Source organism: Aquila chrysaetos, chromosome 5 (genome assembly GCF_900496995.4).
Source record: "Aquila chrysaetos chrysaetos chromosome 5, bAquChr1.4, whole genome shotgun sequence".
Taxonomy (NCBI): domain Eukaryota; kingdom Metazoa; phylum Chordata; class Aves; order Accipitriformes; family Accipitridae; genus Aquila; species Aquila chrysaetos.
The window spans coordinates 74916743-74942951 of record NC_044008.1 but is presented as its reverse complement, the minus strand read 5'-3'; the positions used below and the strand labels follow the sequence as shown (position 1 = coordinate 74942951).

The 26209-nt window shown below is 58.5% G+C and overlaps 2 protein-coding genes across 6 annotated transcripts in view; one reads left to right on the top strand and one right to left on the bottom strand.

Moving 5' to 3' along the window:
- Positions 1-495: 495 nt before the first annotated feature.
- SSTR2 (somatostatin receptor 2) lies at positions 496-9352 on the bottom strand. 2 transcript variants are annotated; one of them, XM_030013455.2, is made up of 2 exons: positions 9209-9352; positions 496-8737 (listed from the first exon to the last, which is right to left on the bottom strand). In XM_030013455.2, the coding sequence occupies exon 2, from the start codon at positions 8653-8655 to the stop codon at positions 7540-7542; it is 1116 nt and encodes a 371-aa protein (XP_029869315.1). In that variant the 5' UTR covers positions 8656-8737; positions 9209-9352; the 3' UTR covers positions 496-7539. The 2 variants fall into 2 exon arrangements, with proteins under 2 accessions (XP_029869315.1, XP_029869316.1); XM_030013456.2 differs by having other exon boundaries at positions 496-8716.
- A 7410-nt stretch (positions 9353-16762) lies between these two features.
- Positions 16763-26209, top strand: part of SLC39A11 (solute carrier family 39 member 11) — a 97648-nt gene continuing 88201 nt past the window's right edge. The window contains exons 1-3 of one of the 4 annotated variants that reach the window (XM_030015012.2): positions 16763-16845; positions 17925-18038; positions 19080-19118. In XM_030015012.2, coding sequence (XP_029870872.1) covers positions 17931-18038; positions 19080-19118 — 147 coding nt within the window. In that variant the 5' untranslated portion in view covers positions 16763-16845; positions 17925-17930. The other 3 variants (XM_030015011.2, XM_030015013.2, XM_041123735.1) reach the window with 3 other exon arrangements.

Genomic DNA, 26209 nt, shown 5'->3' with positions numbered 1-26209 from the left:
CTTGCTCCACACGCCCCGCGAGGCCCCTCTGGAGGCGGTAGGTTGCGGCCTGCCTGCCTCAAGAGGAGCGGGCCGCGGCCTTGCCTCGGCCCCCGGGGAGCGGGGCCGGGGCGGAGGTGGGGGGGCTCTCGCTGAGCCCCCGCGTCCCTTCTCCGGCGGCTCTGCCCTCGGAAGGGACCACCCGGTGCACCCCCCCCAGGGCCCGGCAGCGCTAGAGGGAGACAACGGGACGGCGGAGGATGGCGGGGCCCGGCCGGCCTGCGCGGCCCGAGGCGGGGGAGCTGCGGGGGGGGGCCCGGCTGAGCCCCTGGTTCTCCTCTTGACAGGTCTTTTTGCTTTAGGAGGGCTGTCTTCAAACTGGAGGGGGGGCGAGGCTGCAGCTGGGGGTGTGCTGAGGGGTCCCCTCCACCAGCCCCGATCTGCGCACCAAGATTTTCCCCCCAAAATGCTTTCCAGCAAAACACCGCTGGCCCTATCTGATGTGGTTTTAATTAAAAAAAAAAAAAAAAAAAGTGCTCCTCTTGCGCAGTTTTGGCAAAATCGTGCTGAGTGAAGGTGTGTCTGTGGGGGGCACAGCTGGAATGCACCCACTGGAAACAAAAAGGCCCCTCTGGGTAGTGTTTTATTTCTCCCTCTCTTCTGTATGTAGCTCCAACTTGCAATACCTACGCTTTCCATCATCTCGCGTATTTTCAGCCTGCGGAGGCAGAATGAAATCAGCGCGCTCGGATTTTTTGTTTGCAAAATCTTCCCTGGGCAGTTACTGCCTTTCTCGTATCAGCCTTCGTGTAAAGACTTAATATTTTTTCTGATGGAAACCCAGAGCCATCTCTCTGTGTACTACTTGTGCGTACATATATATAGATCTGACCAGAAGAACTACCCGGAGCCAACATACCTGTTTAGCACCTAATGCTGACTCAGCCAGCTACAATGCAGTGTAGCAACAAGCGTGGTAATTGCTTTCTTACAAACGCTTGTTCCCAGCGGAAAATCCTGCCCCAGCTATCTGCTGCTCCCCTGCGAGAGGCAGATCTCCAGGGGCATGGCTGCCTGCGGTACTGCTTACCTCTGCTGGGCAAGAGAGCATCCAGCTCCACGGGAGAAGCTGGTGTAACCAGAGCGTGTGGTCTTGGGGGAGAGGCTGTTGAGGCTTTGCTGGTAGAGGTTGTATTCAAATCCTATAAAACCCTGTTTGTGTTGCAAATTGGGGTGGGGGGGGGAGAAGGAAAACATCATAGGTGTTTTGGAGTGAAGGGGTTTATTTGCATGGAAAGTGTTGATGGCGAAGCTGGCCTGTGCAGCTGGTCAGAGCCAAACTTTCAGTTTATAGCAGAGCCAGTTTCTTTACATCGGTGTGTTTCCCCCATAATGTACCTCTCCTGTAAGCACCCACTCCTGCTGCTGGTCTCTCCAGCTGATTAAATCTCCAGCAATGGCACTTCATATGCCCTGATCTCATCAAAACCCGCCTGGAGGTGTTGCCATCTTGGGAAGAGAAGCTTCTCCTGTCCAGCTGTTCAGACCGAGTTTCTGTGACCCCTTGTACTTGAAGAGTGATTTGTGGTTGTGCTTCATCTGTGACCCATCTAGTTTAGGGGTTGACGCTGGCACAGATGTGCCCCGAGTCTGTGCTGGCCGGGGAATGAATTTTGTGGGGTTTTTGGGCAAACGCAGCTCTCCTGCTGCATGGACCCTCTGAAACTGAGACCATCCTGCCGGTGAAGAACTGGGTGTGTTGCTCACCAACGGGGAGATGGATGCAGGGAGATGGATGTGACGAAGAACTGGTTTTTGGGAGAGGGACTGCATGCGAGTCGTCCCTTGGTGGGACTCAAGGGTTGGTGCCTCTTCTCCTCCCGGGGAAGAATCCAAGCCTGGGTTATATCCCACTGCTCCCACCCAGCTCCGACACATGCACACGGAGTCAGAAACTGTAGGAAAACTCTTTTACTTCCCTCCCACCCCATCCACAACTCCTTCCCCATAGCACAGACCGTGGCAGTCAGGAGCCTTCGCCGCAGGAAGGCTTAGTTCCACACCGAGACACCGAGAAACAATCGCTACGGAGGAAAGCAAGACTTAAAGCAGAGAAACGCTCTCTGGCGTGTTCCAGTCACAATGTGTCATACACCAGACCCACGCACACTATACAGAGCACAGCTATAGATACAGAGGAGTGTATGTACAGGAGGTGGGCAGTGTGGTGCAGTGCTGCTGGTGGGGGGCGGAGGGGGAAGACCCCCGGATTGCTACAGCCCCCGGCTTGGTAGGGAAGGGCTCTTGTGTTTAGTAGAGGCTAAAGCTCGCCTTCCCTTGCCCTGCAGAAGTCACCTGTCAATGTGGGAGCAGCCTCCGTGGTCCCTCCTGGCTCGTGCACCGTGCCACCAGCCCCACGGCACACGGGGAGGCTGAGGGGGACCCAAGGGACCCCCGAGGGGCTGGGTCCAACTTGCTCCTGCGTGCGCAGGGAGGGGCTGCTCCAGCAGCCACAGCAAAACAGGGGCTGCAGAGTGTCTCTACAGTGTCAGTATAATAAAACCTTTTGCTGGCACATCCAGTATATACATATATGTACAATCACCCACCCCTTCCCTCCTCCTGGCTGTGCAGCGTGGGGGTGGGATGGCTGGGGTGCTCAGGCTTTGCGTCCCTCGTCATCTCCTGGTCAGGACACGGCTTGAGGCTGGTTTCCCCTGAACTGCAGCTGCAGCCTGGCTGTCCTGCCCTGGCTTTTTGCAGTCCAGGTCCTGGAGCAAGCAGGGAAAGGGCTGAAATCCGGCAGGAGGCACGCGTGCGAGGCTGGGGGTTGGAGGCTGGCAGGGAAGGGCAGACGCGTCCTTGGGTCGGGAAGCAGCAGCTCTTGTTTCAGACTTAGTAGCAGGAAGGCCAGTTTGGGGTCTGCTGTGCCCTTTGCTCATGCCTTGCTGACGATTCCCCCTTTGAGCAGCCCTGGGCAGGGCGTGCGGCTGGTGCAGCCCCGGCAGAGGGGATGGAGACTCTCCGTGAGCGGTTTGAAATCAGCCTGTTCACAGCAAGGGCTGAAACAACCCCCAGAGATGTGAGAATCGAGCCCCACTCTAAAGCAGGGGCACGGATCTGGAGTCTGGGAGCTCTCATTGCAGGGGATGGAGCTGGCTGGGGATTGCTGGCTGCACGACTGCCCACGAGACCACCTGCATCTGTGCAGGTCTGGGAGGGAAGGGACCTCTCTGTGGAGTCTCCATCAAAGACAAGGCTCTTTCCGTCGGGATGGAGAGTCAGGAAGCCCTCCAGAGACACGACAGTGTGGTTCATTAGGAGATCATTATTTTAAAGAAGTCCAAGGCAGCTTTGGTGCTCATATGAGGAGCTGTAGAGATGCAACAGGAAGGCTCCAGGTCCAAACCCAGCCTCTCCCTGCCCATCAGAGCAGGGTTTGGCTATCAAGCTGCAGAGGGGGGGCACTGGCCATCACAAGCGCCAGGAGCCAGGCTCGGTCCGAGGTGGGCACGGTCGGAAGCGTGCCTGGGGCGACGGACCCCAGCCACAGTGCCAGGCTTTGTGTCCCTGGACCCCGAGGGCTGAGGAAGCAGGGACATCAAGGATGTCTCCACGCAGGTCAATCCCGCAGGGGCTTGGGAATGCTGCAGAGCCCATCCTCGGCTTTGCTGGGGTTCCTCGTCTGCGTAGGGGGAAACCAGTGGCGGGGAGGGGAAGGGGAGCTGGTTTCTCATGGGCTTAGGGGGGGCCACACAGGTGCTGGGACTGGCATTCTCTTGTAAGAGTGACCCACCGCAAACCCCCCCGGTCACAGCCCCACCGCCAGTGACAGCCGCAGCCGAGGCAGTGCCGTTGTGCATGCAGACCCGCAGCAAAGCGACCAGCCCCAGCCCTGCTCCGAGGAGTGTGGGGCCAGATCTGTGCCCCCAGCATACAGCAGAGCTCTATGGGACACACAGGTCTCTGCTTCCCATCTCCTCCAATTTGTGATAAATCTGTTCCTGCTGCTCTAGCCGGGCAGGCGGGAGCTGTAATTAATCTCTCTTGCCCGGGGACAGTCTGTGTGTGAAGTAGCAGCGGAGCCACTCCAGCACTTGCAGGATCAGTCTATTCGCTCTGCAATAACCAGGAGAGATTTCTCACTATGCTGCCAGCAGTCCTGCAAGGCTTTTCAGAACAGATCCAATATGAGGTCAAGTTCCCACTAAAATCAAATGGCTGGGAAGGAAAACTTTGTTACTTGCAGCAGCAACAGTGCTGCTGTTTATTAGTCAGCAATGAACCAGCAGAAGGTTTTATTTTGCTGATTTCACTGCGAGCACCAAGGCAGCACATTTCGCTTGCCTGCCCTTTCCCCCGGGGTGAGCTGCAGCAGGGTGGCCGTGGGGTGCCCTGGCAGCCCCTGGGAGCTGCCTCGTGTTCCTGCCCTGCAGCGTCCCACCTTGGTGGCCTTTGGGACATCAGTGGCAGCCCCCCCGTACCCCTTGCTCCTCACTTGCAGCCCCGTTATCCCCAGCTCAAGAGAGCCCCTGGGTGCAAAGAGGGGGAATGGGATATTTCAGATCACAGCCCCCTTGCACTGCTCTGAGCTGCCAGAAATGTCATGGGCACATGCAGTGCTGGGCATGGGTCCTTCCCAGGGCTAGAAAGCCAGGCTTTCTGTATTTTCAACGTTAAACCAGCACAGAGAGGAGATGCTCCCGGCTGCAGGCTCCTGCTGGAGACTCCCATGGGTGTGCGGCCGGGAACAGGCATCTCCCCTCACCATCAGTCGGGGTGTTGGCGGCAGGGCTTGCATGGACAGGACCAGGGAGAAGCTGGCCGCCGGCAGGTCTGGATCTGACCCTGCTGCAGGCGAGTGCTGGGGGGCATGAACATCAGCTCCCATGACGCACCCCCCTCCCCATTGTCTCCCCTGCTTTCCACACAAATAACTCCTTCACCGCCCACCAAATATGAAATATCCAAAGCCCCGCTGATGCATTGCTGCAGCTATGACATTGAAGCCTTATCCTAACAGAGGGCTCCGGCTGCACCAGGCCTGGCCGTCACCATGCAATATTTCACTGTAGTGTGATACGCTGCTTGTGTTTTAATTCCTGCAGCATCAGCAGGGCAGCCTGCGCTGTCTCAGAGCCCTGGTTCGGCTTTACTTCCCTTAATGAAGCCGGTGCAGGCATGCGCTTGGTGAGCAGCTGCCTGCACAGCCCGGCGCAGGCAGCGAGGGGACGGGCAGGTGCCCGCTCAGCGCTGAGCCCACGCGGTGCCTCCGAGCACTTGAACGCAGACACACGTTCCTCAGAGGAGCAGTAAACAGTTAAAAGCAAATAAATGCTGACAATGCTCTGATTTGCCCTGCAGAAAGCCCCCAAGCCCTGCGCCGATGTGTCCCCAGTGCCAGTGCTGCTGTGCGGAGACGGCATCCAACAGAACTGTGCCAGGGAGCAGGCATCGAGCCTGGCACTGAGCCCTTTTTGGGGCGCTGGTGGGGGATGCTGGGGTGGCACAGAGGGATGTGTGATGACCCGGGCAGGGACGCGCTGCAGGGGCCAGGAAGAGCCACAGGAAAACTTCTCCCAGAGCTGGTGCTCTTGGAGCATCAACTGGGGGTACGGGGCTGAGCAAGGCGGCACCCCAAAGCGGGCAGCGCCTCGTGGGCAATGCTCATCCTCGCTTCCCGCATTGCTTGTAGTGCAAGGTGAAGGCTCCACGTCTGCCGGCGATGGGGCTGGTGCGGGGATACCAGGGTGGGATGGGAAAGGGGAGGGTGAGTGAGACGTGGCTGTTTTCTCCACCTAAACTGCTGCGTTCCCACGGCTCAGCTCTGGAGCAAGAGCCTGCGAACAGAATCTGGCCTCTGGCACAGAAACTGCTCTGGCAGGAAGATGGCACTTCTCCCTCTCCCCTGGGCTTTCCCTTGTGCTCCCGCTGTGCTGGCCGAGGACGGTGGCTTTGCCGGGGCAGGAGCAGGCAGTCAGGGCTCCCAAGCCCGGGGTTTGTGCGCTGAGCTGGAAGGGCGGACAGGGACAGAGCTGAGCGCTCCAGGACGGTCTTGAGAAGATAAATGCAGCGGACGCCGGGCCAGACCCGCCACCCCTCACACTGTGGACTGCACCCTGTGTCCCCCCTTTCCTGCGCTGCAGTGCAGGAGAGGGACCGGGGGGGGCTGGATGTGTGCTGCCCTGCTCTTCCTCATGCCTTGGTGCTAGAAGCCCTATCGTCTGCTCTGCCCGGTCCCCTCGGCTCGGATGAGGGTTGGGGACAAGTCCCCAGCATCCCCCACCTCCCATCCCCTCATCCTCTCCATCATCCCTTCCTCCGTGACTTGCCTGGAAGGAGCAGGGCAGGCGTCACCGGCAGCCGGTCGATGCTTGCTCACCACACGCGTTGGGGCCAGCAGTCCCAGTCCCAGCGATCCTCGGAGCTGCGGCAGGGGTAGGACAAGCCCAGGTCTCACCCAGGTGCAGGAGCCGTTGGCAGCTGGATGTGCCGCAGCCCATGCCAGGGTGCTCCAAACCCCCGGTGTGTTGCTGCTGCTTAAATGCTTCCAGGGATTTCCCACCAGGGACTGGTGCCAGGCGATCGTGCCGTGGCTGCTCAGCCGGCCCAGCCGTGGCTCGCTGGGGAGAGCAGTGATCTCGGCTGCTGGCGCAGCCTGGGATGGACCCGTGAACAGATGCGGGCGGCAGGAGGGGCAGCGGCTACTTGGGAGGGAAAAGGGGGAAATCCTTCATCCAAGGAGAAAACCCGCGGGCAGGCGACGTCACGGCAGGAGGAGGGAAGGGGCTCTCCTGCAGCGGGCGACGGTGGGGCTGGAGGAGGCAGGGTAGGAGCGTGGCGGGACCAGACGGGCTGCCGGGGCAGCAGAGCTGCTTTTCCACGGGGCAGCCACCTCTGTCCTGGCGTGCCACCCCTGGGCAGGGTGGCTGTTGCAAACGATGCAATCAAAGAGCAGCGGGGAGGCGATGGAGTAACTTATAAGCTGGACAAAATGCAACCCCAAATATCCTTGTCTCCTCGGGGAGGGTGACTGCGGGAGCACGCTCGGACTCTCTGGGGAGCTCCCACCAGGTCTTTGCTATAAGACAGTGCATCTCCGTGGTGGCACACGTATTGGCACACACCCGTGGCCTCGGCTCCTCCTGAGGTCACCCCGCTGCGCGTGTGCGTCCACGTGCAAGCAAGTACCTGTTCTGGGGTAAAGCACCCAAAGCCAACCGGCCCCGAGGGTGACACCGGGGAAGCCAGCGGAGCCACCCCAGCCATACCTGTGGCTCACGGTAGCACTTTGGTGTTGAAATGCACTGCATTGCTACGAGTTGTCTTTGTTTTCCTGGCGAGGCAGCTCTTCTTGAACCGTATCCTTCCCAGCACTTGAAAGCCAACTCGCCAGCAGCTCAGGAGGAGCCCAGCTGAGGATGCCCGCCGCCCGTCGGTGTGCGCACCGCCATCCCCTAAACTGGCACTCCTGCCCTGACTCCGTTCGTGCCACCACCCTGCTGCAGTTGGGAGCAAGTGGGGAGAGGAGAGCGAAGGAAGGACAACCCCGCTGTCCTCTCAGATGCTTGTCTGCAGGTCACCATTGAGCAGGGTCCTTTGGGTTTCTGTGGTCTCATTGAGCCTGGATTTGTCCTGCTTGCTGTCGCTCCGGTCCGCCTCGTCCATGCCGCTGACCTTCACCAGGCAGAGGACGTTCTGAAAGCTCTTCTTGAAGTTGTCAGACAAGAAGGCATAAAGGATGGGGTTGGCACAGCTGTTGGCGTAACTGAGGACCACGACAAAGTCGAACATGCCCTTGAGGACAGGCGTGGGCACGATCAGGATGGAGACTGAAGAGACGTTAAAGATGTAGAAGGGGAGCCAGCAGAAGATGAAGACAGCAACCACGATGGAGACCATCCTGGTGACTTTCTTCTCGGACTTTTTCCTCTTGGAGGAGCCCACTCTGATGCCCGAGGACTTGACTTTGATAATGATGAACAAGTAGCAAAGGCAGATAATGGTGAGAGGCACCAGGAAGCCCAGGATGAAGGTGTAGATGATGAAGCCCGTGTACCAGGCACCTGACTCTCCCGGCCAGATGATGGTGCAGCTACTCCTGCCGTGATTATGTTGCACCCCAGCATAAATCATGATGGGCATGATCACCAACAGGGAGACGCCCCAGACAGCCACGCTGATCATTTTGGCTGTCCTGGGCCGCCTCCACTTGGCAGATTTAATGGGATGGACGACAGCCAGGTACCGGTCAATGCTCATAACCGTCAAGCAGAAGATACTGGTGAACTGGTTGATCCCATCCACCGTCATGACGATTCTGCAGATGGCTTTGCCAAAGGGCCAGTGTACCAGGGCGACCTGCATGGCCAGGAAGGGCAGACCGAGCATGAACAGCTCGTCTGCGATGGCCAGGTTGAGGATGTAGATGTTGGTGATGGTCTTCATCTTGGCATAACAAAGGATGACGTATATCACCAGCGTGTTGCCGCACAGCCCTATGATGCAGACCACGAAGTAGATGAAGGTGAGGATGGCGTTGCTGGTCAGGTCGAAGTGCTGTCCTGTGGCATTCTGCGACGCGTTGGTGGGCGCCTCCACAGAGAAGTTGTCAAAGGGGGAAGCCGGGGAGAACCAGAACGCGGTGGCATTGGGCAGCTCGTCTTCCAGCTCCATGGCTCTGCTGGTCCCTGGGCACTGCTGGTTCAGAGGAGCCGCGATGTCATCTTCCCTTGCTCTGGGGATAGACGAGAAGATTCTAGAAATCAGGATAAATAGAAATGAAGGGATTCCTGGGGAGGATTTGCCCAACCTGCTGCCAGGCTCCGTGGGAGAGATGCTCCCTGGAAGGGCTTTCCCCAAACCACCTCCTGCAGTGCCGAGCGGTCTGCCCCGGACACACCACAGCTCCTCCTGACTCTGGCGATACCGGAATCCTTACGACTCCCTAAAATCCAGCCGGTGAGTCCCCGGCAGGTGTGACTGACTCCCGGAGCACTGAGCGCCGGGGAAAAACCTTTTCCCCTCGCCTTGCCTTTCGGCGGGGTGCCAGCCCCCCCCCCCCCCTTTCCCTTCCCGGCCACCGCCCGAGCCGGGACCGGCACCCCGAGCCCGGACCTCTCCCGAGGACCGTGAGCTCGGGGTTGGGGGAGCGGCACCCACCTCCCTCCCCCTTCCCGGTCCCCATCCCTCCGCTCCCCGCCGCTGCAGCCCCCCCGGCCCCGCTCACCTGCTCCCGCCTCCGCGCCCCGGCCCGCTGGGCAGCGGGGAGGCGCCGGCTCGGCTCGGCTCGGCTCCGCACCGCACCGCACCGCTCCGCTCCGCTCCGCACCGCACCGCTCGGCTCCGCGCACCCGCCGTCCCCGGCGCGGCTCCGCCGCTGGACCCAGCGCACCGGCTGCGCCCCGCCCCGCGTGGGGCGGCTCTGCGGGACCGGGGCGGGGACAGCCCTGCCCGCGGCTGCACACCCTCCGCTGCCCACCCTGCTCTGCCCTCCTCTACCCTCCGCTGCCCACCCTGCTCTGCCCGCGGCTGCACACCTTCCTCTACCCACCCTGCTCTACCCTCCTCTACCCTGCTCTTCCCTCCTCTGCCCACCCTCCTCTACCCTCCTCTGCCCCCCCCGCTCTACCCTCCTCTGCCCACCCTCCTCTACCCTCCTCTGCCCCCCCGCTCTACCCTCCTCTGCCCACCCTCCTCTACCCTCCTCTGCCCCCCCGCTCTACCCTCCTCTGCCCACCCTCCTCTACCCTCCTCTGCCCCCCCTGCTCTACCCTCCGCTGCCCACCCTCCTCTACCCTCCTCTACCCACCCTGCTCTACTCTTCTCTACCCTCCTCTGCCCACCCTCCTCTACCCTCCTCTGCCCCCCCTGCTCTACCCTCCGCTGCCCACCCTCCTCTACCCACCCTGCTCTACTCTTCTCTACCCTCCTCTGCCCACCCTGCTCTGCCCCCCCTTCTCTACCCTCCTCTGCCCCCCCTGCTCTACCCTCCTCTACCCTGCTCTTCCCTCCTCTGCCCACCCTCCTCTACCCACCCTGCTCTACCCTCCTCTACCCTGCTCTTCCCTCCTCTGCCCACCCTCCTCTTCCCTCCTCTGCCCCTCCTGCTCTACCCTCCGCTGCCCACCCTCCTCTGCCCACCCTGCTCTGCCCACCCTGCTCTGCCCTCCTCTGCCCACCCTCCTCTACCCACCCTGCTCTGCCCACCCTGCTCTGCCCTCCTCTACCCTCCTCTGCCCACCCTGCTCTACCCTGCTCTACCCTCCTCTACCCTGCTCTGCCCTCCTCTACCCACTCTTCTCTGCCCACCCTGCTCTGCCCACCCTGCCTTGCTTTGCCCGTCCTGCTGCGCTCACCCTGCAGTGCCCACCCTGCCTCCTGCCCTGCTGCGCCCACCGCCCTTGCCAGCACCCAGGGAGCCAAGCAGGGCACCTCGGCTGCCTGCGGCTCTGGGTGCTGCTCCTAGAGGTCCGGCCGGCCGTGCGTTCCCAGGCTTTGCGCCTGGGAGCAGAGACTCTCCTGCTCACAGAGGCTGTTGGTGTACGATGAAGGATTCCCAAAACCAGGGGCTCAGAGAGGGTTCCAGGGGCATGTGCTGGAGGTGCTGTGCAGCTGGCAGCGTGGGTGCAGGGACCCCACTCCACCCCACAGTGTGGCGGGACCTGCCTGGCTCCACGGAGCTTCCAGCAGAAGGGACCCCACAGGACCCCACGCGGCCCTCAGCTCCTTCATCTTCCTCTCACTGCCTTGGCCTTTGCTGCCTGGCTCCTGCTGCAGAAGCTGATTCTCCATGTTTTGGTTCCAGCGTTGGTGCAAAGGGCTCAGCTTCTGATGTCTCCAGGGCCACCAGAGGGGAGGGACAAGGCAGGGCAATGGCAGCACAATGGCCACGCTGTGTCCCCAGCTGGACACCCCCATGAGGTGTCTGAGAGCCCCAAAGTCTCCTGGGAAGCTGGGAGTACCTTGGCCCCAGGATTTCACTGCTTGCCACCAAAGGCAAGGCAGGGTAAGGCAGGTCCTTGCTGGCTTGGCACAGCCTGGGAGAGGTGGGAAGGTGATGTGGTGATTACCCACAGCTTTGGGGTCTCTGGGGACTTGCACAGTACAGGTGGCTAGTGCCACAGCCTCTCCCTCTGCTGTTACCCAGTAACGACGACTGGAGGAGGAAGACCAAAAAAGAGAGGTTTGGGGGAGATAACCTCTGCTCTAGTTTGTTTGAGATCTTGAAAGCAATTAAATAATAGCTATTCCTCTCCCCCCCCCGCCCCCCGCCCCTTCCATCACTTATCAAGGAGACAATAGAAAGCAGGAAATTAAGAGTGACTTGGAACAAAGAGCCCAGAGTGAGGCTGCTGATTGCGACAAGAGGGGCTGGGAGGTTCTCATTTGCACTTAGCCATCCACTTCCCAAGGTGGATCTGAAGACACAGGGTCCTGGAGCACGAGTGAGAATCATGATCATCCTCATAAATCTTTATGAGGCTGGAAAAAGCTTCTCCCGAAATAAATGATGTGGAAATTAATCAGTAAAAGTGTGTGAGGAGGGAAGATAGGGAAGAAGATGGTTTGGCTGTTGTGGACGAGGGATCGGGTCTCCGCGGAGTGCTGCCTCCTGGGGTTCGTGTATCCCATCGCGTGTCACCTGTGCAAGCCCTGAGGGCAGCTCCCTGGGATGCTGCTCCGGGCAGGTTGCCTGCACAGGGACCCAGGGACAGCCACCATGCTCTGCCTGCTGGAAACAAAGGCAGAGGTGCAGGCAGAGCAGAGATGTTCCCCGACAGCGGGGAGGAAGGAATGCGGCACACCGGTGTCGCACAGGAGAGGGTTTTGATGCCTTGTGACATTTTTACAGTTGTTTTATCCTCTCTTGGCTGGTTCCTGTGCCCAGGAGGGATGCCCTGACCGTGCCCTTCCCTCAAAGCCACATCGGCAGTCAGAAGGGCAGTATAAAGCTTTGCTGTGCACATTTCCAGCGCTGCCTCCCTGAATTTCTCCCCTGAATAGGTGATGCTGCCACATCCCTCCCTGGGGTCCCTCGGCGTTCAGCCCCTGCGGTCGGCAAGCCTTGCTCGTAGCAGGTCGGTGTACTGGGGTCCCCCTCGCCCCGGCACCGAGACTAGCCCTCAGCCTGGGCTCGCAGCGGTTTCTCCCAGCACCCAGCGTGGTGCTGAGCATCGTTTTCCCGCTGTGCCGGCGGGCTGGAGTGGCAGGCAGCCGGGACAGGGTGAGCGCGGGGATCCCAGCGTGCCAACCGCCGGCTGCGGGGCTGCCTGCCGAGCATCAGGGCTTCAGCCGCCTTCTGCCCTTCGCTTTCACCTCCGTGGGAGGCTGGTGTTGGATGCAGGGGCCAGGGAGCTGTGTGAATTCAGCCAGCAAGATTGTTTGTCTAAAACCAGATCTGATCTTCATTAAAAAAAACCCCAAACTAATGAAACGATGGGCAGGTGTGTATTAAGGGGCTGATCTGAGCTGATAGCCGTCCAGCGAGGAGTGTAGCAGCAGTTAGCTGAATCGGGAAGCCGTGCTTGAGCCTTTTGAAGATATTTTTTTATTCTGCTTAGATTTAGGGTTGAATTAAAGCCCAGTGTGGAGTCTGATCTGTATCTCTGGGTGGTCCCTGGTTCGGAGAGACATTGTACCCCAGCAGCTGGTTTGGTGCTGGCAGATAAACTCCTCTTTGTCCTTTAGCCTGGGAAGCATCCACTCTGCTGAAAAGCAATTTACTGGCAGGGCTGGATGTAGGAGAAATGCACGGCCTCTTCCCACACGGCTTCGATGGCCGATATAACCCATGGGAGAGGGGCATGAGGATTACGTGACCACAAAGCAGTTTTTAAAGTCCTTCCAAGTTTCCTGCCATCCATTCCCAGCTGTTCTGCAAGACTCCCTGTGGAAAACAGCGCTTTCGACCCCTGTCCTGGAAATCAGTGTTGTAAGGAGCTGGGGGTTTGGTTGCCAACGGAGGGGTAGGGTGAGCTGGCCTTTCTCCCCGATACGTGGAAGGGAGGCAGCGAGATCTCCAGCATTTTGCAGGAACGAAGGAGGCTGTGTTGGACCGGTGGGGCTCTCTGGTCTGCTCCGTGAGATGGCAGAGGGGAACTGGGGGAACTGGGAGGCAGCTGCTGTTCCCCAGCATTCGGGAAGGGAAGGATTTGCTCCTGAGCGCAGCTCGCCCCTCAGCTTGCTCCTCCTGCGCCCCACTCACCTGCAGCCATGCCGCACTGCTGGGGGAGAGATGGGGGTGCGTGGGGCCAGTCACCCACTTTCAGGTCCCAAGTGGGTGCCATGGGGTCCCCGCGCATGCCCTGCCTGTCTGAGCCCTGTCCATTGCTGTCCTCAGGAGTATCCCAGCCCTTCTGCTGGTCTCTCCCGTTATCTCTGTTAATGACTGATGGCAAAAATGCTGGGTCATCGCTCTGGACTCTGTTTGTGCTGGGGGAACAGGTCCCTGGGGGTTAAAGCTTCCTCTCATCTCCTTTCCTCTGGATGCCCAGCTGCAGTGTCCCATGGCGTGGTGGGAAGGACGTTTGCAGGGAGCGAAGTGATGCCACGCAGCCGTCGAGGAGCCCCGGGGCTCATCATCGCCTTCGCAGAGCGGCGAGCCAGCCCCGAGCAACTCTGCCTCCGTGCACGGGGCAGCCATGCCCAAGCCCGCTGCTCCTCCCCGGCACGCTGCCCTCGGAGGGACCCCGCTGTCTCCCGCGGCTGTAGGGACAGGGCCAGCACAGGCAGAGATGACTGTGGTGTTTCCCCTTCCGTGGGCGTTTTGGGTGGCAATCACCTTTCCTTGCCCTTTCCCTTCCCATCTCCAGCCCAACAGCCACGAGCGGCTTTGGTGGCTCTGCTGACACCTGGCTGGAGGCTGCCTGGCTTAATTACAGGGATGCCTGGAATGGGGGGAGGCTTTGCTTTCTGCTAATTAGCTGGACAAACAGGCCTGGACCGTCTCCCCATACCCCTGAGGCAGGGCAGAACCAGGCTGGTTGCTGCCAGACAATGTGATCTAATCGGGCAGCGTCTGCAGCGGTGATTGATGGGGAGGGAGAGGTGCTGGCACCTTCACCTGCGGCCAAGGCAGGCAGTAGCATCCCCCCATGCCCCACAGCATCCAGACCCCACGGGACGCAGGCTTCTCTGCAGCCCCGGCGGGTCGGAGGCTCTCCCGGGGGAGACCCGCACCCTCCGAATTCGGCTCCTTCCCTGGGGGCTGCCTCTTGCTCTTGCCAGACCTCCCTGCAGACAGGTCCTTCCTTCCTCTCCCGCCTCTCCCATTCCCACCCTGCTGTTATTTGCCTCTATAATTAGTTTATTGATCTCTGTCGAGGGTACCGGGGCTGGACTGCAGTGAAACCTGCCGCACACGTTCCCTGTGAATCATATCGCTAAACCCCTGAAGCTAATGAGCCTTTGGCAACCACAGACTGAAATCTCTGCTCCTGCCCGTGCCTCTCCCTGCTGTGCCTGGCTTGTTGGAGGGTCGTGCGCATTAAATCGGGACTTAACAGCACTCCGCGTTTGGCAGTCAGGCTTCCTGCGCCAGCTTGAAATGCCAGGGTTAGTTACAGCACGCGCCGATCCGCTGGTACTCGCATCCATCCCCTCCTGTTCAAAGCAGCCGCGGGTCGTAGTTCAGTGCTGGCAGCACTCTGCGCTCGCCCAGCCTTGCACCGGGTCCATCGTGCCTCTCACGGCGAGCCTAAAGCCAGCGGAGAAGCGTAAAGCTGTCGCTTTGTGCCCTATGACTAATAGGTGACATTAGCTCGTGGGATGGAGATGGCGTGCCCCTGCCTGGCCCTGCCTGCGGTGCTGTGCGGCTCCCGTGCCCTGTCCTCTGGGATGTCTCTCGATGTCCTCGTTCCCTCGACTCGGCAGCCGCCTTGGTGCGGGTCCAGGCTGGCTCCGTCCACCGCCCCAGCTTGGTACGGACGGATTTGCGTTGGGCAAGAGCCCGGCCGTGAGCCCAGCCTGCGCAAAAGGGACACGGGGCAGGAACACAGGGACCCCGCTTGCTGTGCCGGGCGAACGGCACGTCTGGGGCACCTCCAAACCTGCCTCAGCCTGCGGTGCCGGTGGTCATGGCTGCGCTGGGATGTGTCTCTCTGCACCTTCTGCCTGCCACAGCTACCCCAGACATAGCTAAGGAGTTTTATTGCAAAAAAACAAAGGGATTTGAGTCCTGGCTGCCCGGCAGCCTCAGGGCTCCCCAGAGCCGGGACTGCGATGCTGCTCCTTGCAGGGTCTCACGCACCTTAATAAGAGAGTTTGCACAAGAATTTGTGCCCCTTTTGTTGTTTAAAAGGCATTTTAGGGACTCCAGGTAATGCGTGGTTGTGGCCGCGGGTCTCATCCTTCCCGGTGCTGTTACAGGCAGGGGCCACGCGGGAGCTGCCAGCCCTCCCTGGCTCTGCACCGGGGTGCAGCAGGAGGGGTAACGGCCCCTCTCTGCCTGGCGTGGGGAAGGGGCCGGACTGGACCCTGTCCCCGTCCCTCACCGGAGCTGAGCTGCGGAGGATGGAGAGGAGCGCGCAGGCAGGCGGGAGGAGGAGCGGCAGCCCCGTTATCCCGGGGAAGGTGACGCGGACGCGTCCCTGCACGCAGAAACGACACCGGGGAAGGGGAGACGCGAGTCGATCTTGCTGATGCTTCCTCACGGAGCCTCGTTGCCACCACGACCGTCTCCGTTCCCCGGGGCTGCCCACACATCCCCGGGCACGGACACCCCCGCCAGCTGCCCCCAGACCGTGGCAGCACGCGGGCCAGGCTTCCGTGTCACCGGTGTCCCCACGGCCAGCCCCGCCGGCTCACCGGCTGTCCCCAGCCCCGCCGGTACCTCCGTCACGGCTGGCCGGGGAACCCCAGGGCGGCGGGGGGGAGCTCTGTTCGCTCCGTCCCCGCGTCCCTCCCAGCTGGCACCTTGCGCCGCATCTGCCTCGTTACGGGAGCTAATGAAGGACGCGAGGCAATGACGGGGGGAGATTGATTAAATCCTACGTCTGGGAGGCTTCAAACGGCCTTGACCTTTCCCGGCGGCGGCAGGGGAGGCTGATCAAAGGCTGCTAGAAGACAAACGCTCTAATAAAGAAGGGTTACGTTGCAAAAGAGCCGGCTGCGTCCCTCTGCCACCCCAAGCAGGAGCCACCGGCGAGCCCCGAGGCTGCCCCGTGGCCGTAAGCCCCTCTCCCTCCCGCCAAGGCGGCCGAGCCGCCGAGGAGGATTCCGCGCCGGAGCCGCTTCTGCCGCCAGCCCGTCGGGGGCCGCGGGCTTGGCCACCGTGTGCCCCCCCCCCCCCCCCCCGCCCCGTGACGGTGCTTTGAGGGGACGCCAACGGGTGGGAGAGGACGGGGTCCGAAGGCCGTGGCGGGGATGGACGGCAGCGGTGGCGGTGGGGTTGGTTTGCTCCTGTTAGGTGCTTGGCCGCGAAGGCGCAGGCTGCGGCCGTTAATGAGCGCGGCTGATTGATCGCGCCGCACAGCCACAGCTCGCCGCCGGCGGTGCCGGCGACACGCTCGCAAAGGTAAGGCGGGCGGGCAGGGCGGGTCGCTCTCAGGGCACCTCAACCCAAAGACCAGGAGCTGCCCTTTAAACAGCCCAGCCTGGGGGGTCACCCTGCTGCGGGGGGGGGGCTGCTCCGTACCCGGGGGGGGGGGGGGGGGGGCGTGACAATGACAGCCGCGCCCGCCCGCCTCGCTCTCCCGCCGCCTCGCCCTCCCCAAAACGCAGAGCCCGCGGGCGGCCCGCCCCCGCCGCGCTCCTATTGGCGGCGAGCGCGGTGGTGGGCGGAGCGGCGGCCACGACACGTGTGCCGGCACCAGGAAGTGGTGGCGGGGTCCGCGGCGGGGAGCGCCGGGCGGTGAGCGGGGACGGGGCCCGGGTCCGGGGGGGGGGGCTACGGGCTGGGGACCCCCGGGTTCGGGTGCTGCAGGAGCTCTGGGCCCGGCTTGGTGGCTGTAGGGCCCGGGGATGCAGGGTGCCGGCACTCAGGGCCGAGGTGCCTGCAGTAAGGGTTGTTTTGGGGGGGGGGGTTCCCCCTCCTTGGGGACCCGGGGGGGCTCGGGGTGCTGGGGGAGCGCGGGTTGCACGACGGGGGTCTCCTTTTCCCTGGGATCACGTAGCTGGGGTGGGGGGGTCTGGCTCGGGCACCCACCCCGCAGGGTTTGGCAGTGGCTCTGGGGTAAGGCCGGGGGGCCCGGGAGGGCCTTCGAGGGGGGAAGAAGGCAATAGCGTGTGTATTTTTATGCATTTACATCTAAATGTATAAATGCACGCGTATTTTTATATATCCATGCGTCTATATTTATACACATGCGTGTATTTTCTCAGCAGTGCTGCTCCCTGGGCCCTGCCCCGGTGTGCTCACATAACCCTCCCCCGGTCCTCAGCAGCCCCTCGGGCACGGCCCTGAGCCGTGTTTTGGTGCCCCATCCCCAGGACTAGTTCCCCTTTTCCTTTGGTCCCGGGGTACCCTCGAGCCGGGTGCTGCGAGGGCGTTCGCGCGAGTAAAAATTGGTTTTCGGCACAAATAAGTGCCACCAAGAAGTGGGACGTGATGCGTGTGCTTGGGAACCGCCCGGGGACGCGGGACGAAGCGTCCCCTGCTCGGCGAGGTTTAAGCACCGTTTCTTTGTGTTTCTCTGCCCTGGTGCTGGCTCGGGGGGGGGCTGAGCCCAAAATCAGCGTGGGGTTGTGCACCAGATGGGATGTGGTGCATCCCGTCCCTCCTTGGGCCCTCCTGCTCCTCTGAGCTCGGATTATATCCCAAAGGCGTACTTAAGGGCAAAGAGAGAAGCTTAGAGAGGTGGTGCAGGGAGGATGGTTAAGCTCACTCTGTCCCCTTTGGTGAGGAGGGGTTTGGGGTGCTCACCCCTTAACCAGGGAGGAATTTGGGGGTTATTCTTTGTCTCGAAACGCCAGGCACTTCTTCTGATGCACCTCGTCTCTCCTAGGTCAGCATGATCCCAGGATACGGGCCGGTGATCCAGTCGGTGCTGGGAACCTTCCTCACCTGGGGGCTGACGGCGGCTGGCTCGGCGCTGGTGTTTGTGTTTTCCAGTGGGCAGGTGGGTGCTGGGACCACGTCCTCCACCCCGGGGAGAGAAACGGGGTCCGCGATGGAGGGCTGCGCTATGCTAGTGGGTGGGTTTGGCTACCTGGTCCTAAGCGTGAGGGACTTGATGTTGGCCCTGGGAGGTCCTGGGGCAGGAGGAGGAAAAATCCAGCTCATTTCTCCCCTGCGTGTCAACACAGAAGAGGAGAAGGAAATCAAATTCCTGACCCCGGGCTGTGGTATGTGCTGTAGCGCAGCTCACGGCATTTGGGAGATGGGTCAGAGCCGCAGGCAGGGTTCTGTGTTTGGAACAGCAGGTTCTCCTCCTGTAACCTGGTTTTGCTGCCACGTCTCCAGTGCAGGATTCGGGTCAGCCCGTGCTCAGAACAAGCAAAGTGCTGATCTTTAAGTCATCTTGTATTCCAAAATTAGAGGCCCCCCTTGCTGTTGTGTTCAAAATTGCCTGGATGGATTTATTATTTATGCCTCTCTCTTGTGATGATTTATTCAGGAGTTTGTTGCAAAGTGAGAGTCCCTTTGCAGTAGCATGTTGGTTTTCTTCCTGGGGGAGGGTGATGTGCTAAAGAAGAAAAACTGCACTGGGAGTGAAGTGGGTAGGATACATGCTGGGTTACTGGAAGAGCAATGGCTTTGTTTATAGCAGCCTGTTATTAGAGGAAACGAAATCTTCAAGGGGTTGAAATGCAGGGCAGCGTGCACAGATGGGCAGAAGAGTTTCTGGTTTGCCTTTCCGCATCCTTTGGCATGGGCACTGGTTGGGCTGAGCCCAGTCCGGGCGGTGTGGGTGGGTTGAAGGAGCCAGGATGCACTGTAGGCTCTTGGCGATGGTGGGGTGCCATCACCCCAGGATGGTGGGCACCTCTGTGCGAGAAGCACAGAAATCACTTGGGTTGCAGAAATGGGGAGAAGAAAGTTACCTCAGCGTGGCAGCGGTGCAGCTGGCTTCCCTGCTCTGTGCAGTTTGTGGCGTGGTTGCACTCCGCTGCTTCTGCCTGGAGTAAATGGTGTGTTTTGTGTTTGGTTTTTTTTGCAGAGGCGGATCCTAGATGGGAGCTTAGGCTTTGCCGCAGGGGTAAGTACAGCATCCTTCTACTCCTTGTCTCTGCCTCTGTTCTCCTGCTGACACCTCTGAAGACCCACCACACTTCGTTTGGTTGCCTGCTCTTGTTAGTGTTTCTTGGATAATTGCCTGAGGTGCAGGTGGGGCAGGGAAGAGCACAGTGTGGGGCAGGTCGTGTCTTGTTGTGTCTCGGTGCCTCTTCAGTGAGGGTGGAGGTGGCACGAGGGGGGTCATGAGGATGTTGAGCTGCCCAGGCTGGATTTGGCTCTCTTGAGTTAAACTCTTCTCATTTCCTTGGGCTTCTGAATCACTCCTCCTGGAGCACTTGTGCAATGAAGATGGGCAGGAGAGTTCTTGTCTTGGAGGCTAATGTGCATAGCTTGCTTTGTGCTTCTCGCTCTCCTGCAGAGCGTGGGTGCTTTAAGCGCTTGGGAGAAGGGGGAATAAAGACACTGCAGCTCTACATCAAGGGTGCGCACTCAATGTGGGGCTTATTGCATCCTTCTTGAAGGAAGACACAAAACTGTGTGTCTTGAAATTGTGTTGGGGCTTGTGAATGTAAACCTTCTCTGGCTGCCCAGCTGCTGGGGTGATGGGGAGCAGGTGGAGGCTCATTCAGACTCGTTAAATCACTTTGTTTTCCTTCAGGTGCTGGAGTGTGCCTGAGAGCTGGGGGATGTGCTCTGGGTGGAAGGCGCATCTTCCCAGGGCGGGTGTGCTGGGGTGCAGGGCTCTGCCGGGTCCTGCTTGCTGTGTCCTGGCTGTATAGCTGGCACTTGGAGCGTGGGCGATGCTGCCAGGTTTCAGGGTGAACCACGAGCCCGGCAGCTCGGGTGATCTGTCCTGCAGCATGCAGTAATGCCGCTCATGCCGAGACTGTGCGTGGAGTGGGGCTCCTTCCTCCCTGTGCGCCCCCAGATGCTGCAACACCGCTAATCAAGGTGCAATTTGACTGTTTGCAGCTCTGAAGAGCTTCTCTTTTGCTGTTCCCAATGCCTGAAGCAAACCCAGCTGCACTGAGCAAGAGCCTGCCGTGGTGGGTGACATGAAATGCTACAAAGCTTGGTTTGCTCCCTAGCAAGCTTTCCTGGAACATGCCTGCGACCTGCTACTGATGTAAATAATTCAACTCGTCTGTTGTAGCAGGTTTCTTGGGCCATCATTTATAAATGAATCACTTGTGTTAGGAATTGCCAGTTCTGGAGCTTTCCTCTGTGGTTTGATTTCTGAGCTGTTTTTCTGCGGAAGACACACCCTCATCCCTGCAAGCCAAGCCGGAGCCACTTCTGTGGTGTGGGGTAGATGCTGCTGGGGACAGCGTGGGCTGGGCTGTCCCCTTGTTGTGGCATCGCTGTCTCCCGAAGCAGCTGGCATGGCTCTCCCGCAGCTGGGGAGGTACTGGGGCATGGTGGGGTGTTTGCCCCGGCCGAGGGCTGGCTCCGGTGCTGCCCCGGCATGGTGCGGTGCCGTCTTTCCCGTGGCCACCGCGTCACCCTGCCAGGAGCACTGAGTCATCCCTGTGCCGCAGAGGTGTGGCTCGGCTGGTGAAGCAGAAGTCCTGCAAATGTTTGGTTTTCCCCCAGCTTCTTTCAATTTGTTGTGCTCGGAACAGGAAAGGGGAATTTTTTTTTTTTCTGGGGTTGTTGCAGAGTCTGGAGGGGAACGTCAGTGCGGAAACTGGGATGACGGGGTCCTGCTGGCGGAAGGTGCTGCCACATAAACCACCCATGAGCTGCAATTTGTGAAGGTTTCTAGGTCATGTTTATGGACTTCAGCTGCCAAAGCAGGTGCTGGTTGGGGTGAGCTGCCTGTGTTACCTCGGGTCACTGCAGCCCTGCCCTGATGCTGCATGGCCAGGACTGGCTCTTTTGGAGGAAGATGCCAGACATCCACAGGTTGATTGTGCCACAGTGGCTTCTAGGGCCGCTGGGCTGACTGGGAGCAGGTCCTTGCTTGGTGGTTGAGTGTTTGGGTGTCAGTGATGTGGCAAAAGCACCAGAGGTCAGAACTTTCGTCTTTCTTTTTGCTTGGTTTGCTCCAGATGTGCCCATAGCCCTCTGTCTTGTGTCTGACAAGGGGCTGGCGTATCCCCCCATTAGGCAGGCTGGCTTTGTGTAGGGGGGAAAAAGCAGGATGTGGAGCAGCTCATTTTGAAACCTATTTGTACTGTTTTCTCTTTCTTCTTCCCTTTAAGAAGTGTTTCTTCAGACAGCGACGTTGCTCTGATTGTGGGCTACTACTCTTGCTCTGAGGGATTTCTGTTTAAAACACTGTGTCTTTGATGTAGATCTCTTGCAGATACGGATGGGCTGTTTCTCAGAGTGCTGGGATGGAGACAGAACTTAACTTCTTCTTTATCTGCGCTCTGAAATCTGGGCTGCTGGGTTTAATTAAACTTCCTCTGTGCTCTGTCAGAGCCAGCAAACCTCCTTTTCCTTCCTTTTCCGGCAGGTAGTCGCTTCAAATCTTGCTGTTTTGGTGCTTAGCTCAGGATGCCTGATAATTGTCTGGGTTCCAGGGAGTGTGCATGGTGCTCTCCGAAACCAGGATCGCTGGTGAAACAGGGTGTAATGGATGGTTCTCTCTCCTGTTGGTAACCATTTGCCTGCTTGTCTTCGGGGAGCTTGCAAAATAAAACCAGAATTAATTGAAAACTTCTCTACCACTGCTGAGCCAGGAGGAGGATGTGAGACAGGGATGTCCAGGCGACCTCGAGGAGGATGGTCCGGGATGCAGCGTTAGTCTGCGATCCGGAAAGCCGTGGCTCGGCGCTGCCTTCACCGCTGATAAGCCATCTGATCTGGGGGAGCCGGTGTAAGTCTTGAGCACATGGTCATCTTGCCCTGCCCTGAACTGGGGTGTGCTGGGAGAGCTGCCGGCGTGTTCTGGGAGCATCCCGACTGCAAAGCAAAATTCCCTTTTGGCACGGCTCGAGGTGACCACGTCTGATGGCACAAGTGTCATGTTGGGTGAAGGGGACCTGCGTGGCTGGTCGCTGCAGCACAGAGGAGCTCAGCTTCTTCCAGCCCGGTACCTCTGCTCGGATGTCTGAGCATTTAGCTTCTCTCTGCCTCAGTTCCCTTTCTGGAAATCGCGGATAATAGAGGGTTTTGTATGCGAAAGCCTCTGAGGTGATGTGTTTCCATGGAGACAAGGATTCACTTGCTTGGGCATCTGATGTGGAATTCTGGCTTTTCTCTTAAGTCTTGATATTCTTAAATAAGACATTTTTTTTTTTTAAGATGTTCTCTGTTATCTTAGTGTTATGCTGGAGGTGCTGTGCTCTCAGACATCATAAACACTACATAAACACTTGCAGTCCTCCTTCCCTGCAGCCTCACGTGACTATTCCTCTTACTGGCTTGCAGTTTGATTTCCACTGTCCCAGGTGAAGCAGAAAATCATAAAGGCATGCTCTTTAAACTGCACCAGGCAGGTGTGGTATTGAATATTCCCTTTCAGTGCTGCTTAAAACGGCATCAGTAATTTACATGGGTCTACTGAGGCTAGTTCTTGTCGTTGGCGCGTTAATGAAGTCAAGCTAGGAAGTTTGGCAGGGAAAGTGTCCTGCCAGTCTCTCACCTTCCACTTTTCTTTCCCGATCCCTGCCAGGGATCTCCTTCACTTGTAAGCAGCTTGGGTTTTCTGGTCTGCATGCTGTTAACATGGCTGTTTCCCTTGAAGCTCCCATTCTCATCTCGGTGATCACGCAGGAATGTGACGAGACATTGCTGCTTGCAGTGGACGAGATGAGGGCTTTAATTTTAACACAGCGGTGTGATACCAGACTTGGATGTGCAGGGACTCTCCCCCTCACCATGGGCTCCAGCAGGACCAGTTGCTGTTGAGGACAAAGATCGTCGTCCTGTTTATTCTGTATTTGCAGAAAAAAAGCTCCTGCGTGGCTCTGAAGCTGTGTGGGTTGAGCTGGGGCAGTGCTGGCCCCGCGGTCTGGGGGGGGAAGGACTTTTGGCACCGCAGCATTTGGGAGAGCCCAGACTGGGCACGTGTATCAAATCCCTGCCTGAAAGGAGATGCTGGTGCCCAGGCATCAGTGATAGAGACCCGTCAAGCCCTGGGAGTGGTGTTGGAGCATGGTGTAGTTATAAATCCTGCTGCCTGGCATGTTTCGAGGGTTTCCCATCAGCGTGAGGACACAGACGTGGGTTCAATCATTTTCCGTAGCATGAGGCAGTTGGGTTTTGAGCCCGGGTTTTGTCTCCGGTTACGCTGATGTATCCCAGGGAAGGGTTTGGGGTCCCCACAACCTGGGGATGCTTTAGATATGCAGCTGCCTTCTGCGTGCTTTCTCCTCCCACATCAACCGCAGCTTGTTTTCCCAAGAGCTGGTGGATTTATGGTGTTGTTGCATCTTGGCTCTGGAGCACAAAGTCTCTGTGAAAATGTCCAAATCCAGTTTGGCAGGAGGCATGTGTCCCCGTGCCAGCGAGCCGGCGCGCTGTGGGTCCCCTGCTCTCCGTCTTGGCTGGGCTGAGCGGGGCTGGCGCGAGGGGAAGGCTTTGTGTGGAAAATTGTACCCTCTACTGAAGTGGCTTTGTGTTTTACTGATCTGAGGAGAGCCCAGCCAGGCTTTTTCTCTTTTATTCCTGCATTTGACACCAGCTTGCTTGGTGACATTGGTGGGGTTTGGGTTCCTGTCCCTGGCTGGACAATAACAAAGATTTGACATAGAGTGTGATTTTTTTTTTTTTTTTTTTTTTGTTGTTGTTGTTGTTGGTTTTTTTTGTTACTTAAATCAGGTCGCTGGCAGAAATCTTCACCCTTTTGTTAGTTCATGAGTATCATCCGATAAGGGATGCTGCTGAACCAGAGGGGTAAGTGCCAGCTCTGATGCTGAACAGGGTGGGCAGGAGCTAGCACCCTTGAGCAGGACCTTGGCTGCTCCCAGGCAAACCCGTGTCCCTAAACCTGCACCTGACCTCAGAGATGGGCTGAGGGGAGGCACGGGGACATTGTCACTTCTGCTGGCTCCTGCAGGGCAATGACTTCCAGCTCCCCTACCGAGTGGGGCCAAGGGGTTTCTCTGCATAAAAGGGTGTGGGAATAAATCGTTTTTCCCTCCCAAGCAAGTGAAGGTGGTTGGTGCAGCTGTGCAGTTTGCTCCTTCAGCTGGTGCGGCTGGGATGGCTTAAAGCTCTGTCATCTTCCCCCGGAGCCCATGTACAGCGAGGCTGGTGGGAGCTCCGTTGCTGACTTCGGTGGTGATGGGTTCTGGAGGCTGAGCAGTGTCAGGCCTCTGTTTTCCATGGGGAAATGATATCTTAACGTAAGATGACAATATAATTCTGCAAAGCCTTTCCCTGTTGCTTGTGTTTCCATGTTGGGGTGTGTGGTTGTTTTTTAAAGGAGGTGGCATTTGAAATATGAAGTTTGACAGCCGTGGTTAAGCCTGACATGACAGCCTGCTTTCTTCTTACTCATAGTGAGCTGAGATTTACACAATCCCTCAGGGACTGGTGTCTACAGCAATAGGCATCTCATTCCTTTGCTAAAAGTGATTTAAAATGTAATAGTTTGTTAGGCACTTCTCTTCCATGGGTGAACACTTGTGCCGTGAGAGCAAGCTGAGCAGCATCTCCTCTGAGCATCCTGCAAGTGGGACTTGGTGGGGTGCTGGGGGGGGGGTTGCTGGACAGAGAGGTGGGATCACCTTTCCTCACAGCATCCCTCCTGCTGCTGTCTCCGGGCTCGCTTTGCTCATTCCCGCTGGATCCTCATCCTGCACCCCTTTTTATGTTGAAAGTTGCCCTTTGATGTGCTTCCCTGCTCACAGGCAGGGCTGGGAGAGAGCTCGGAGCATCGCCTTGTCCACCCATGGCAATGGGTGCCACCGCTTCTCAGCCCTTGCTGGTACAGACCGTTTCCCAAAGTGTAACACAGATCTCAATGTGATTTTTTTTTTTTTTTTTTTTTTTTTTTTTTTTTTTTTTTAAGCCCATCTGTGCTTGTCTCCTTGCTTCCTCCTGGTGAGTGATGGGACCGGTCCCCGGAGCTGGTCACAGCTGAGCTTCTGCGGAGCTGAACGCCTGCAGGGGGAGAAACTGGGGCCAAGGCTGCTGCTGGGTGTTCACTGTGCTGGGCTGATGACTTTTTAATTAAGCCAGCCCAGTATGTCAGGCAGCAGAGGAGAGGAAGAGATAAGATGATAAAATGCACGGTGATGTTATGTTCTGTAGCATAAGCTTGTGAAACTGGTGCCTTGCTTGGCTTTCTGTTCTCTACACAGGGTAACACCCTGAGCAGGGCTGGGTTGGAGATCCCCACAAGTCCCAAATTCTGTTTTTCTGTGGTCTTTTGGGTTGCTGTTCCTTCTCCCTGCCTGCTAAGCAGCAAGCAAGGAAAAAAGCACTTTGCTTACTGGAAAGTTTTATCTTCCTGATGCAAACTCTGTCGGTCAAACACTGCGGTGGGACTTTGACAGCACTGGTCTGTGCCTTGTTCTCGTCCCAGCCTGGGCCCTCTGGCTCAGATGCTGGGCAGGAGCAGCCCAAGTGTTGGTCCGTGCAGCAGCAGAGGAGTTGCAAAGTCCTTGTGCTGTGATTGCCTTGGTCTGGGGTAGCGAGGTGGGGACCTTGGCAGCTAAACCGCAGCAGGCTTAAATCAGCATAGCAAAGCCGTGGTGTGCCCTCAGCTAGCTTGGAGATGGCTCCTTGGCTCCAGGCGTTATCCGATATTTATTCTTTTTCTGCATGAGATCAAGGCTGTGTTTCCTTCCTCCCTTGCCTGCTCTGTGACAGAGAAGCCCAGAGCTGGGTGCAGGAAGGATTTTGTTCCCCCTGGCTTTGGCATGGTGGCTGGCAGAGTCACGGACCCACTCCTGTCCCTGCAAAACACCCGAGGGGAGGGCAGTTTTCCTGCTCCCGCTCTGCTGCCATTCCCATTTGATGGGTTGTCCTGGCTGTGCTAATCCCACAGAAAATCACCCTGATGAGCTCCTGTCGTTCACTTGCTGCCTTGGACTTTTGAGCCAAGAAAAACACTTTTGGTGAAAATGGGGGGAAAACCTCACTTCATCCTTCAGTGACTTGTTCCATTGGGAAGCGGGTTTTGATGGCTCTGCTGGGTTGCAATGGCCATGGAGC